Source organism: Danio rerio, chromosome 8, assembly GCF_049306965.1.
Source record: "Danio rerio strain Tuebingen ecotype United States chromosome 8, GRCz12tu, whole genome shotgun sequence".
Classification (NCBI taxonomy): domain Eukaryota; kingdom Metazoa; phylum Chordata; class Actinopteri; order Cypriniformes; family Danionidae; genus Danio; species Danio rerio.
Genome location: NC_133183.1, coordinates 56,580,644 through 56,592,972, shown reverse-complemented (window position 1 = coordinate 56,592,972; position 12,329 = coordinate 56,580,644). Strand labels below are relative to the sequence as shown.

The window sequence follows — 12,329 nt, the reverse complement described above, 5'->3', positions numbered from 1 at the left end:
TGTCTGCTTGTCTGTTGCCATACACAAAGCGGGGAAGCTCTTGGCTCCGCCCCCTTGTTAAGTTGGGCGGGAAGTCGAAATTTCATGTGAAGCAACATACAACCTGTGGACACCCCCCCCCCACACCCACCCCCCAAAAATGACACTTTTCTTAACACGTATGTGTACAGGATGCACCTACAGTATGTTTGGGGTTAGAGTGTGGGTTAGGTTTAGGGTTAGTTAAATGTAATTATGCATAATTCAGTTTAATTATGTAAAATAACATTGTAAAACATGTAACTACGTTGCCTTAAATTAAAGTGTTACCATATTAATTGATCTGAAAAGTGCTAAAAATCTTAATTTTTATGTATTTATTTAGTGTTTCTTTGCCCTTCTTAAAACACTGATATAGTATCTATCTCTTTTTCTCCTCATTTATGTTTATCAAATGTAAAAGACATGTGAAGACCTCTCAGATAACCACAAAGTAATTAATGTAGAGTAAAACATTAGAGACATTCAGTAGGTGGGTGGGGGTTAACAAAACCTTTGAAAGCGAGTCAATCTCCAAACAGATTGTACAACACACCTGCAATCACTCAGGGTTCTGTACACAGACGACGTCTTTTCCTTTGAATATGACCAGTGGGTCCATGTTGAAACCAGTGATTAAAGAGTTGGCTGGCAGTAATGGAAAATCTGAGATAGTAATCAAGAGCAGTCTACACCGGTAGACGCAAGTCACTAAAACAACATTTAGATTACTTTCCACAGACTCTGATTTAGGGAATGTTCAGCACAGTCTTGAAAGTGATTTTTTTTAGTGTACATAAGCGAATATACATTTCAATTTTGTGTTCAGATGGAATAATAAGAAGTTTGAACATACAGTCTATTTAATCAACATTTTAAAACCATCAAAAAGTGATTTAATGGAGAGATATTGGCTGCTTAGAGACTAATTTGCCAGATAAATGTGACCAGAGTATGACTATATATTGTTGCATCTACAGTGTAAAATGTGCTATTCATTTTGGTTTTCTTTTAAAGGGATCCTATTTTTTTCCGTTAATGAATGCGTTAGTCAGTGTGAAGTGTTTGTGCTTAAAAAAGAAACTGATACGTCTGGTTTAGGACCACAATAATTCATTAGTATTGCATAGGGCTTCCTTTTGCTTCCTTTTACAGCAACAGCTCATCTTGGGAATGATGGATACAAGTCCTGCACAGTGGTAGAGGGATTTTGAGCCATTCTTCTTGCAGAACAGTGACCAGGTCACTACTTGATGCTGGTGGAGGAAAACGTTTTCAAGGTTTTCTGACTCGCTCCTCCAAAACACCCCAAAGTGGCTCTGGTGACTGTGCACCAGAATATCACCAAGCCCTAAAACAACGTGAAACCAACTATAACCTACCGTAATACCAATTTAACATAGCAAATCCTGTTCATACCATATATTTTGTGCAGCCCTACCTTCAGTGGACGTATACAAAAAAGACATATATCTGAAATGTCAACAAAACATAACCAAAATAGTGTATTTCAAATTGGCACAAATGTAGACAGCGCCCTCTAGTGAACTTGTCATCTCAAACTTGAAATGAAACGTACATGTAGCAATGTATTTGACTTTCTTCAAAGATTTCATTCTAATGTGCCGTAATCAAGGTGCTTGGTTGTTTGGAATTTGTATAAAACCTTAGTCAGAGAACATCTGGATATTATAATATAATAATTTAAATACGCTTAGGAATTTATTAAACCAATGTGACTTATGTAAGACTTTAGTGTAAAATATATTAGTTTTTAAATAAGAACATTTTTTTAATTTTTAATTCAGAAAAATGTTTAAATATATGTTAATGTATGTATATAAATGTATTTAATTGTTATGTTATGACAAAAATTGTATTTATTTAAATAATGAGTATTGTTAAGACAGAATTGGACAAAAAAAAAAGTTGAAATTACACTGTCACGTTAGCGTGATCAAAACAATAACAAAACGGGAATAAAAACATTGCAGATTCAAGTGCAGATTTAATAGATATATAGTGCAGAAAACAGTGACAAAAATCCAAAATATCAAAATGCAAAGTAACAAATAAACAACAAAACAAGAAACGAGACAGATAAACACGAACTAGACTTTGGCAAAATACGAGGCAAGATCAGGAACAACAACTTGGAATATCAGACTTACTGGGAGCAAGAGGACAAGGAAGACAAACAACGCGATGACAGACAGTGGTTGAATGACTGAATATATAGTCCTGGTAATCACAGAGAATGGAGACAGCTGTGGTTGTAAATCAGTGTAGATGACAGACCGGGTGTGTGCGCGAAAGAATGTATGGAAATGTAGTCTTTTTGGGCGCTGTAGTTCCACTCAGTGTCCATTGAACTACAGCGCCCTCAGGTGGTCACTGACAGTCGTGACATACACCTTTTGAATGATGAACGTGAATATTTTTTTGTCATAGATAGCCATTGTTGCTGAAATGACATTTTCTTGTTAATCTGGGGTTGCCACAGCGGAATGAACCGCCAACTTATCCAGCATATGTTTTGCAGCGGATGCCCTTCCAGCTGCAACTAATCACTGGGATACATCCATGCACACTCATTCACACACATACACTACTGCCAATTGTTTTACAGTAGATTTGACCCTTTACCATATATATAATATGTTCAAAACTTTGTTTATCATAGAGTAAAGGATTCTGCCCTATTTATGTAAAATAAATTTTAAATCATAGCTCAGAGCATTTTTGAATATGCAGAGCTGATACTAGATCTACATTTTCTACTTTTACTGTAAGAGAAAGTGGCATACATTGAAATGATATGTCTATGGTATCTGACTTCGTCTGTCCAGTGAGGGAGCTATTTTTTGCCCACAACTCTGCCAGTGGAAAACCTGTAAATATCCCGCTGTGTAGAACCATTAGACAAGCTGCTGTGGAAACCAATTAGAGAAGCCATTCTCTCGCCATGGTAGCGGCAGAATCCCTGCACGGTTGTCATGGCAACCGGCTTGTCTGGATGACTTCAACAGTGTAAAATGCAAATGCTATTTCCAAAAGCGTTCTGTCAGGATTAATCCTCCTCTTTCTGCTGAATTGGTACAGTTCGGTTTTAAATCATTTGTTTTGTGTTCGGAAAATGATTAAGTGAAAGCTCATCGGTTATCTGCCATATTAGGCTCTCAACTTTGCAACAGCTGTCAACATTAAATCTCAAAATGGGCTGAGCTCATGTCAAAGACTGTAAAGTTCAAATTTATATAGCAAAATTAAATCTTACAACTGTTCTGGCATTTTCCCAGAGATGGGTTGCGGCTGGAAGGGAATCCGCTGCGTAAAAACTTGCTGGTTAAGTTGGCGGTTCATTCCGCTGTGGCGACCGCGGATTAATAAAGGGACTAAGACGACAAGAAAATGAATGAATGAATAAACTGTTCTGGCATTTTGCTCACTAACTTCTAGTCAAGACAAGATTATCTTCCTTACACACACACACACACACACACAAATTATATACTGCATATATATAAGCAATATCTCACTCGTAGCAGTGCAATATGGCTGTATATTGGTACTGGTGGGAGGCATGCATTGGCTCGAGGCCACAGGTCGAGTGCCTTAGTGTCCCACCAGTACCGATATACAGCCATATTGCACTGCTACGAGTGTAGTATTGTGTTTATATTATAGGTGGGCATAGATTAAAAAAACAAATATCTAGAATAATCTTACTGTAATCTTGGAATTAATCTAGATTAAAATGGCTTATTTTAATTCTGCCTAAGGCAATCAGAATATGTGTACTAACCAAATAATTACTTGGAGTAAGTCTTTGAGAACGGGTTTCTCAAGCCAGGTGGCGCATTAGACCAGGGGCTCATCTCCTGTTTCCAAAATGCATCACAAACTGCTTGAGAAACTGTTACTATGATAATTGGTGATGAAAATAAATGATGTTTAATAAGATGTACTTGTGTTTATTCTGTTAAACATGAATTTTGAACTGTAGGCCTACATAAGCTCGAAACAGCAATTTTTGATTACCTTCATCCGACTAAAGTCATAACTGAACTAAACAGAAATTGAATCAAGATGTGAAGTATGCAGATATTAGTGGCATTATTGAAGTAAACACCGCAATTAAACTATTACTGTCATGTAGGACTTTTCGTATTTTCCGACAAGATCCACACACATGGATGTCAGTAAAGGACCACACACACACACACAGACACACACACACACACCGTGAAATGCGGAAGTTTTTTTTTCTTTCTATTTGGTGTGCGTTATTAAATTCCATAACAACTCTTACCAGTCCTTAGGCCCCATTCACACGGGGCGTCAACGCTTCCCATTCACTTTGAACTGCATTGTGGATCCGTCGGTGCTGCTTCAGAGGCGTTGCTCGTTGCAGAAGTTGGGAAGCTCAACTTTTCAAGCACAGATGGAAGCGTCAGCCAATCAGATTGCTGTATGCAAATACACCAGCTCAGACTGTGGCCTATTGAAGACTAATTTTATTGGCTGACACTGCTATGACGATCGCTTCAACCCCAAATTCAGACACGCCCTCTGTCAAGCGTTGACGCTGAAGCCCCGTGTGAATGGGGCGTTACTCCGCAATTCGCCCAGGTATGCATCCGCGCTAAAATATTAAGGTGAAAGTCATCATAGCTTGCATAGAATACACCAAGCTCCCAACACAACTTTGAGAATAGATTAACAGCGATATTTTTTTTATCACCCTATAAGAGTCTCGCGTTAACGCAGCACAATAACATCGTGTGTATAAAAAAATCAAACATGGAGAGTCTCAAAAATCCTTTTACTACTTTCTTTCGCCATTAATTCACATCTGCAGCTGAAACCATTGCTAATTTACCTACACCACTTTAGAGGTAGTATTTGAATGATTCTCTAGCGTAATGTCTAAACTGATGACAAAACTGGTGATTTTGCTGACATCTTAAGATTTTAAGTGTACAGACATTTCCCAGTATTTCTCTGTTGCAATTGGGATATTACAATATTTAACCCCGAAAAAGCCAAAGCAAAGCAAACACTACCAGTTTACTATGGTATAAATACAACACTTCAATATACAAAATAGAGAGATCGACTAAGAATGTCACTTACCTGTTCTATAATGATTTGTTCAGCTGTAGTTTGGAATTTTTCTCCCTTGTAGACGTATTATTTGGTCTCTGTCGCCATCTTGTGGCCACTATATTATTAGCTGTTTTTAACATGTTTTAACTGAATAAGTTGGCGGTTCATTCCGCTGTGGCAAACCCCAGAATAATAAAGGGACTAAACCGAAAATAAATTAAAGGTCAGTATCTGCTCTTGCGTGGTTTTATAATTTTTTTTGGTAATTTTTAAGTAAAATATTAGACATATATAAATTGCTATTTTTATATGCTATATGAAATTCATTTAAAAACACTTTTAATTAAACAAAATGTGTGGGAGCCTCTATTGATTTGCACTGTTACTGTAAAATAAATGAATAGTTTGCCCAAAAATGAACATTTAGTCATTATTACCCACCCTCAATTTCTTTTTTTCAGTTGAACACAGAATAAATTACTTTGAAAAAATATGAAAACCTGTAGGTGACAGTGTCACAGTAGGTTGTGCTGTCGCCTCACAGCAAGAAGGTCACTGGTTCAAGCCTCGGTTGGGTCAGTTGGTGTTTCTGTGTATAGTACAGCATGTTCTCTCTGCTTTCGCGTGGGTTTCCTCCGGGTGCTCCGGTTTCCCCCACAAGTCCAAAGACATGCGGTACAGGTGAATTGGGTAAGTTAAATTGTCCGTAGTGTATGAGTGTGTATTGATGTTTCCCTAAGAGGGGTTGCGGCTGGAAGGGCATCCGCTGCTTAAACATATTCTAGATAAGTTGGCGGTTCATTCTACTTTGGCGACCCTGGATTAATAAAGGGACTAAGCCGGAAAGAAAATGAATGAAAACCTGTAACCATTGACTTCCATAGTAGGAAAAACAAATAATGTGGAAATCAATGGTTACAGCTTTCTAGCTTTCTTCAAAATATCTTCTTTTGGTTACAGTTGGTCGAGAATGCAGCTGCTAGATTAATAACAGGAACTAAGAAAAGAGATCATATCTCTCCTGTCCTTACCTCATTGCACTGGCTTCCTATAAAATTTAGAGTTGATTTTAAAGTCCTTCTTTTCACTTATAAAGCAGTGCACAATTCTGCCCAGGCCTATGTCAGCGAACTTATTAGGTCATATACAAGTTGTAGACCCTTAAGATCCCATGACCAGTTTCTTTTGTCTGTCCCTCGGGCTACAAATCAAAAGGTAATCGAGCTTTCTGTGTTGCGGCCCCAAGGCTCTGGAAAAATCTCTCTCTGAACATCAGGATTTTGCCTTCATTGGATGCTTTTAAATCTAATTTTAAGACTTAAATTTACTTTCTTGCCTTTAAGTGACACCTGCATGTTATTTCGTATCTGTAGTATCACTTATTTGCATATATTTTCCTTTTCTTATATTTTTAAATACCAGTTATTATTTAGTTTAGTTTTTTAATTTATTTATTAATTATTTTTATTATTTTTTTGTAAAGCACTTTGGATCAGCTATGATTGTGTAAAATTGTGCTCTATAAATGAAGTCTGCCTTGCCTTGCCTCGTGTTCAACAACAGAGAGAAACTCAGTAAATGATGTCAATTTTCATTTGTGAGGGAACTATCCCATCTCACTGTAGATGCAGAAAATATTAAACTGCAGTCAAAATAATTACTTTTATGTGAGGATTACTCTTGAAACATTTGCATCTCCCAAAATTTTTATTTTTGAATGCAAATTAAGTCCAGAATGTCCTTTCTGTTCGGTGTGTCATTATCACGCTCATTGATAGTTTCATTAATTCAAGGTTTGCTGTTCTCTATGATGGCCTTAATTGTGTACTTATCCGCTCAAGCGCATAGTTTTCCTCTCTTAAATCTCTCTTGTGTCTAATAAACACAGCCTACCCAAAATAGCCTCACTTGCTCTTTAGAGAGCAAACCAGCTTCACTATGAGATGCTGAAGTCTCCATGACAACACCAGAAACTTGGTGGCAGCATGTCACTCTCTTAAGAGTTCACTGGAAATATAGTATTTTCAGACATTTAACTTGTTTATTTATTAATAGATGTCATATGTTGGGACCCTTGAGATATGAAGATGTTTGTGAAGTGGCAGTGATATCATTATAGCCTTTTTATTGTGTACATGGACTAAATTAACACTTGCCAATTGGCAAAAGTGTTGGTAAGTATATGGAATGATGTTATCCGCTTGTTAAGTGTGACGTCACGCGAAGCGGCTTCCGGGTCCAAGCACTCTATTCAACTGAATGGGGAGACTCATGAAATGGTAATAATAAACGTTTACATGATATAGTAATACTAAACGTTTACAAAGCGATTTAATACTTTCAAAAATCACGTTCGCAATATATATGTCTATGCCTAATATCCGATGGCCAGAAAGTGATTAATTTTTTATAAATTGTTAAAATTTTGGTATTTGTTATGCAGCAAGCCCAGAGATTGTTGTGTACACTATGATTTTATATAAAATTAACTTTAATGTGTGATATGAATAAAACGTGATCATAAACGAATGATTTCTCCACTCAAATGAGTGGCGGCTTGGACCCGGAAACAGTATTACATACGTCACAAACACGTCATCACTTAAGAAGCGGATTCACCAGTTAGCCCACCGTTAAAAGGGCAGCTCTGATGAAAATCATCTTTTGTAAGCTGTTTGGACAGAACTGTTTGTAGGTATAGTGTATCCACAGTCATAGTGGCTTGTTTTATGTTCAATCAACTTAAATTTGCAACAATAATTAAGTTAACTTAATTGATTTGTGTTGCATTTTTTACAGTGTACTTACATACACGATTTGTATCTGCTTTATGCTGAAATCAGTGTTGTGTTTTTTTGTAGGTGCCAAAAAAGTGACCAACAAGGCAACGCTATGGTATGTTCCAATTTCTCTTCAAAATGTGGACAAAATCATTGAAGTTCCTCCTATTGAGGTAAGAGACTATACATCAATTAATACATACATATCTATCTATCTATCTATCTATCTATCTATCTATCTATCTATCTATCTATCTATCTATCTATCTATCTATCTATCTATCTATCTATCTATCTATCTATCCATCTATCCATCCATCCATCCATCCATCCATCCATCCATCCATCCATCCATCCATCCATCCATCCATCCATCCATCCATCCATCCATCCATCCATCCATCCATCCATCCATCCATCCATCCATCCATCCATCCATCCATCCATCTATCTATCTATCATCTTTAATTTTCACATTCACAAGTAGTTTCTAATTTCCTCTAGTACTTTGCATCAAACTTTTACTAATTTATGGGGTCTTATAAATTATTAAAGGTTGATAATAACACAATTTAGAGAAATTGAAGGCCCTTAAAAGGTTTTTAGTTTGTTTGCCTGAATTTAATCTGTAAAAATCCAGCCTGATCTCATGAGGACACATAAGTATTCTACGTTTTGTCAGTTTAGTGGCTAATTCATATGAATTCAATTTTAAAAAGGAGGCGTGGCACCTAACCCCACCCCTAACTCCAACCGTCATTGGGTGATGAGAAAATCGTACTAAATAGTACGAATGAGATCGTACAAATTCATACGAATTAGCCACTAAATCAAAAAGTTATGAATTGTCGTGAGATTGCGTTGGAATATCGGGATGCTGTGAAGTTTATAAAATCCTGCTACATTTTATATCTTGCTGCTTTGTTTAGAGCACTTACCAGGGAAACACTGTTATTCTTGCTGTTGTATAGAGTGAATTAGCGTTTTTACTCAATACAACTGCTGTTTTAGTTTAGTAAGTTTTTTGTATCATAATTTCACAATAACAAGTCTTAATTTTAAATTAATCAATCATTTTTAAATCACTAACTGCCCACACTAATGTATGTTGAATCTCTGTTTGGGTCATGATGAAGCGTAATTTTTGCCTATGTCCTTTAGTTCAGAGAATTTAGCCTGTGATAGAGAAGATAAAATATTTAGTCACATACTCATAATATTTTCTGGCTTCCAAAATTCTAAACTCAAAAATATGATATCTGCCAATGTGCCTTTTAAAAAATTACAATCTGCCATGAAAAATCAAGATATGTGCATAAGTGTCTTTATTGATTAATGTGCCTTTATTGATTAAACCTGATTGAAAGCTGTGGGCTGGAGTTAAATATAACAAACTGTATTACATCAATGTCGCCATGGGTAATTTCCTAATTTTTTAAATAATAAAAATAAATAAATGGAAAACATTACTTTTATTGTTTTAACTAATGCTTTTTTATTCACATTTTATAAGGAACACAATAGAATAAAAACAAACAATTTCATTTAGCACTCAACGGAGTTTGATGCTAAACACACTAGAAAATAAGAAGTTAATATCTGTATTAAAGGCATTCTCCAACCCTTACTCATCATTTTCCTTATGGGATGGTGGGCCAAATCAAAGGTTATCATGGACCAACTTTGGGGAGATGGTGCTCACTGCAGAGCCATTTGAGCAGAGCTGAGCTCTAGCGAGGGGGAGCATGTGCTCTCGCTCCTCCTCCTATAAGCTGCTTTAATGCGTACACCAACCCCACCCCTAACCCTACCCCCAGTGACATCACTCGTAGAAGAAGTGCAAGAAAGGAGGAGCGAGAGCTCAAGCTCCCCCTCACTGAAGCTCAGCTCTGCCCAAATGGCTCTGCAGTGAGCACCACTTGACTTTGGGCCCTAGTTTGTGCATCTCTAATATAAAGGTCAGATAGGTTGCTAAAGCCCCACATTATTATACTTTTTTACTAGTTTTTCACTAATTATTGTTTTCTATTTCTTAATAAACTTCGTTGGTGTGGGCTGGTAAATAATTGTATTGTACTTCAATTCCTCCCTATTGAATTAAATTGTATCAATAATGAGTTATTATGATGAGTCACAATCAGTATTTAGTAAATATACTAAATTAAGGTAACTTATACACTCACCGGCCACTTTATTAGGTATACCTTACTAGTACCAGGTTGGACCCCCTTTTGCCTTCAGAACTGCCTTAATCTTCCATGGCATAGATTCAACAAGGTACTGGAAATATTTTTCAGAGATTTTGATTTGTATTGACATGATAGCATCACGTAGTTCCTGCAGATTTGTCAGCTGCACATCCATGATGCGAATCTCCCATTCCACCACATCCCAAAGGTGCTCTATTGGATTGAGATCTGGTGACTGTGGAGGCCATTTGAGTACAGTGAACTCATTGTCATGTTCAAAAAACCTTGATGATTCACGCTTTATGACATGGAGCGTTATTCTGCTGGAAGTAGCCCTCAGAAGATGGGTAAACCGTAGTCATAAAGGTATGAACATGGTCAGCAATAATGCTCGGGTAGGCTGTGGCATTGACTGATGACCCCAAAGTGTGCCAAGAAATATCCCCCACACATCACACCACCACCACTAGCCTAAACTGCTGATTCAAGGAAGGATGGATTCATGCTTTCATGTTGTTGACGCTAAATTCTGACCTTACCATCCGAACGTTGCATCAGAAATTGAGACTCATCAGACCAGGCAACGTTTTCCAATCTCCTATTGTCCAATTATGGAGAGCCTGTGTGAATTGTAGCCTCAGTTTCTTGTTTTTAGCTGACCAGAGTGGCACCTGATGTGGTCTGCCCAGAGGTTGGACGTGTTGTGCATTCAGAGATGCTCTTCTGCAGACCTCGGTTGTAACGAGTGGTTATTTGAGTAACTGTTGCCTTTCTATCAGCTGGAACCAGTCTGGACATTCTCCCCTGACCTTTTGCATCAACAATGCATTTGTGCCCACAGAGCTGCCGCTCACTGGATATTTTCTCTTTTTCAGACCATTCCCTGTAATCCCTAGTGATGGTTGTGCGTGAAAATCGCAGTAGATCAGCAGTTTCTGAAATACTCAAACCAGCCCATCTGGCACCAACAACCATGCCATGATCAAAGTCACTTTAATCCAATTTCTTCCCTAATCTGATGCTCGGTTTGAACTGCAGCAGATTATCTTGACCATGTCTACATGACTAAATGCATTGAGTTTCTGCCAGGCGATTGGCTGATTAGAAATTTGCGTTAATAAGCAGTTGATCAGGTGTACCTAATAAAGTGGCCGTTGAGGGTATATACATTAAAAAGTTGCCAATGTTACATGTTGAAACCTAAAGTGTCCATGAAGTCTTAAAATGTATGGAAAGTCTTCAAAAAGGTCTTAAGAGGTACTGAATTTAGATTGAATTATTCTGAAAGTGATTCAGTTACTCTGAGTCATGCCATTTTCCAATTTTTGTAGGACATTATACAATACGAAGTGGGTCAAAGTAGCTTCACAGAAAAAGCTTTACAGAAAGTATCATCACTGTGAAACAAATTCAGTTCCACAGAATGCAGGTTTGTTCAAGTTAGTTTGATGTTGATTCTGTTTAATTCAATATGTCACTGTCCAAGGATGTGTGATACAGCTTTAATAGTGTGATCAATCAAATATAGAGTGGTTCATTAAATCATTTTGACCATTTATATTTTACAAATGAATTATGTATTAATGTGACGTGCTTTTTAAATCTGCAGTACTCCAGCCCGGAACGGGAGGAAGCAGGTAAAAAGAGATACGAGGCTCAGAAATTAGAGCGATTAGAGGACAAAGTGAGGAACGGTGAGATCATCATGTCTGTCTCTCTTCCAGGTAACAGTTACTCCTTCATGTCATTACTCATCCTTATTCTCATTGAACACATGCGTTTGATATGTCAGTGATCACAAGCAGTCAGGGTCATTTCACAGCTGAAAAGCATCGCAGCAGTGCCTTAGTAATTTGTACTGAATCATTAGCATAGACTTTTAGCGTTGTAATTAAAGGGATACTTCCACCAAATCTGACAATTCCATTATCATTTACTCACCCTTCACTTGATCCAAACCCGTTTTAATTTCTTTATTTTGTTGAACACAAAAGAAGATACTTTGAAGAATGTTGAAACCTGTAACCATTGACTTCCATAGTAGAAAAAACAAATGCAATGGAAGTCAATGGTTACAGGTTTTCAGCTTTCTTCAAAATGTATTCTTTTGGGTTCAACAGAATAAAGAGTATCATTAATGTTTGAAAGCACTTGAGGGTGAGTAAATAGTGAGTAATTTTTTTTTATTTTTTTGATGAACTAACTTTTCAATTGGCATTTCAAAGTACTTAAA

General features: G+C 37.1%; 1 protein-coding gene and 1 long non-coding RNA gene across 11 annotated transcripts in view; one reads left to right on the top strand and one right to left on the bottom strand.

The window, feature by feature from the left end:
* The window catches only part of acot7 (acyl-CoA thioesterase 7), a 138,593-nt gene that overhangs the window by 29,556 nt on the left and 96,708 nt on the right, over positions 1-12,329 (top strand). For all 10 annotated transcript variants that reach the window (XR_012383685.1, XR_012383684.1, XR_012383686.1 and 7 more), the window contains exons 4-5: positions 7,989-8,080; positions 11,706-11,820. Coding sequence is in view for 7 of the 10 variants with exons in the window: in XM_068222932.2 (XP_068079033.1) it covers positions 7,989-8,080; positions 11,706-11,820 (207 nt within the window). In the remaining 3 variants the exon portion in view is untranslated. The remainder of the gene's footprint in view (positions 1-7,988; positions 8,081-11,705; positions 11,821-12,329) is intronic.
* LOC141375928 (uncharacterized) overlaps positions 1-12,329 on the bottom strand; it is a 386,569-nt gene that overhangs the window by 344,009 nt on the left and 30,231 nt on the right. The gene's annotated exons all lie outside the window — the stretch shown is intronic.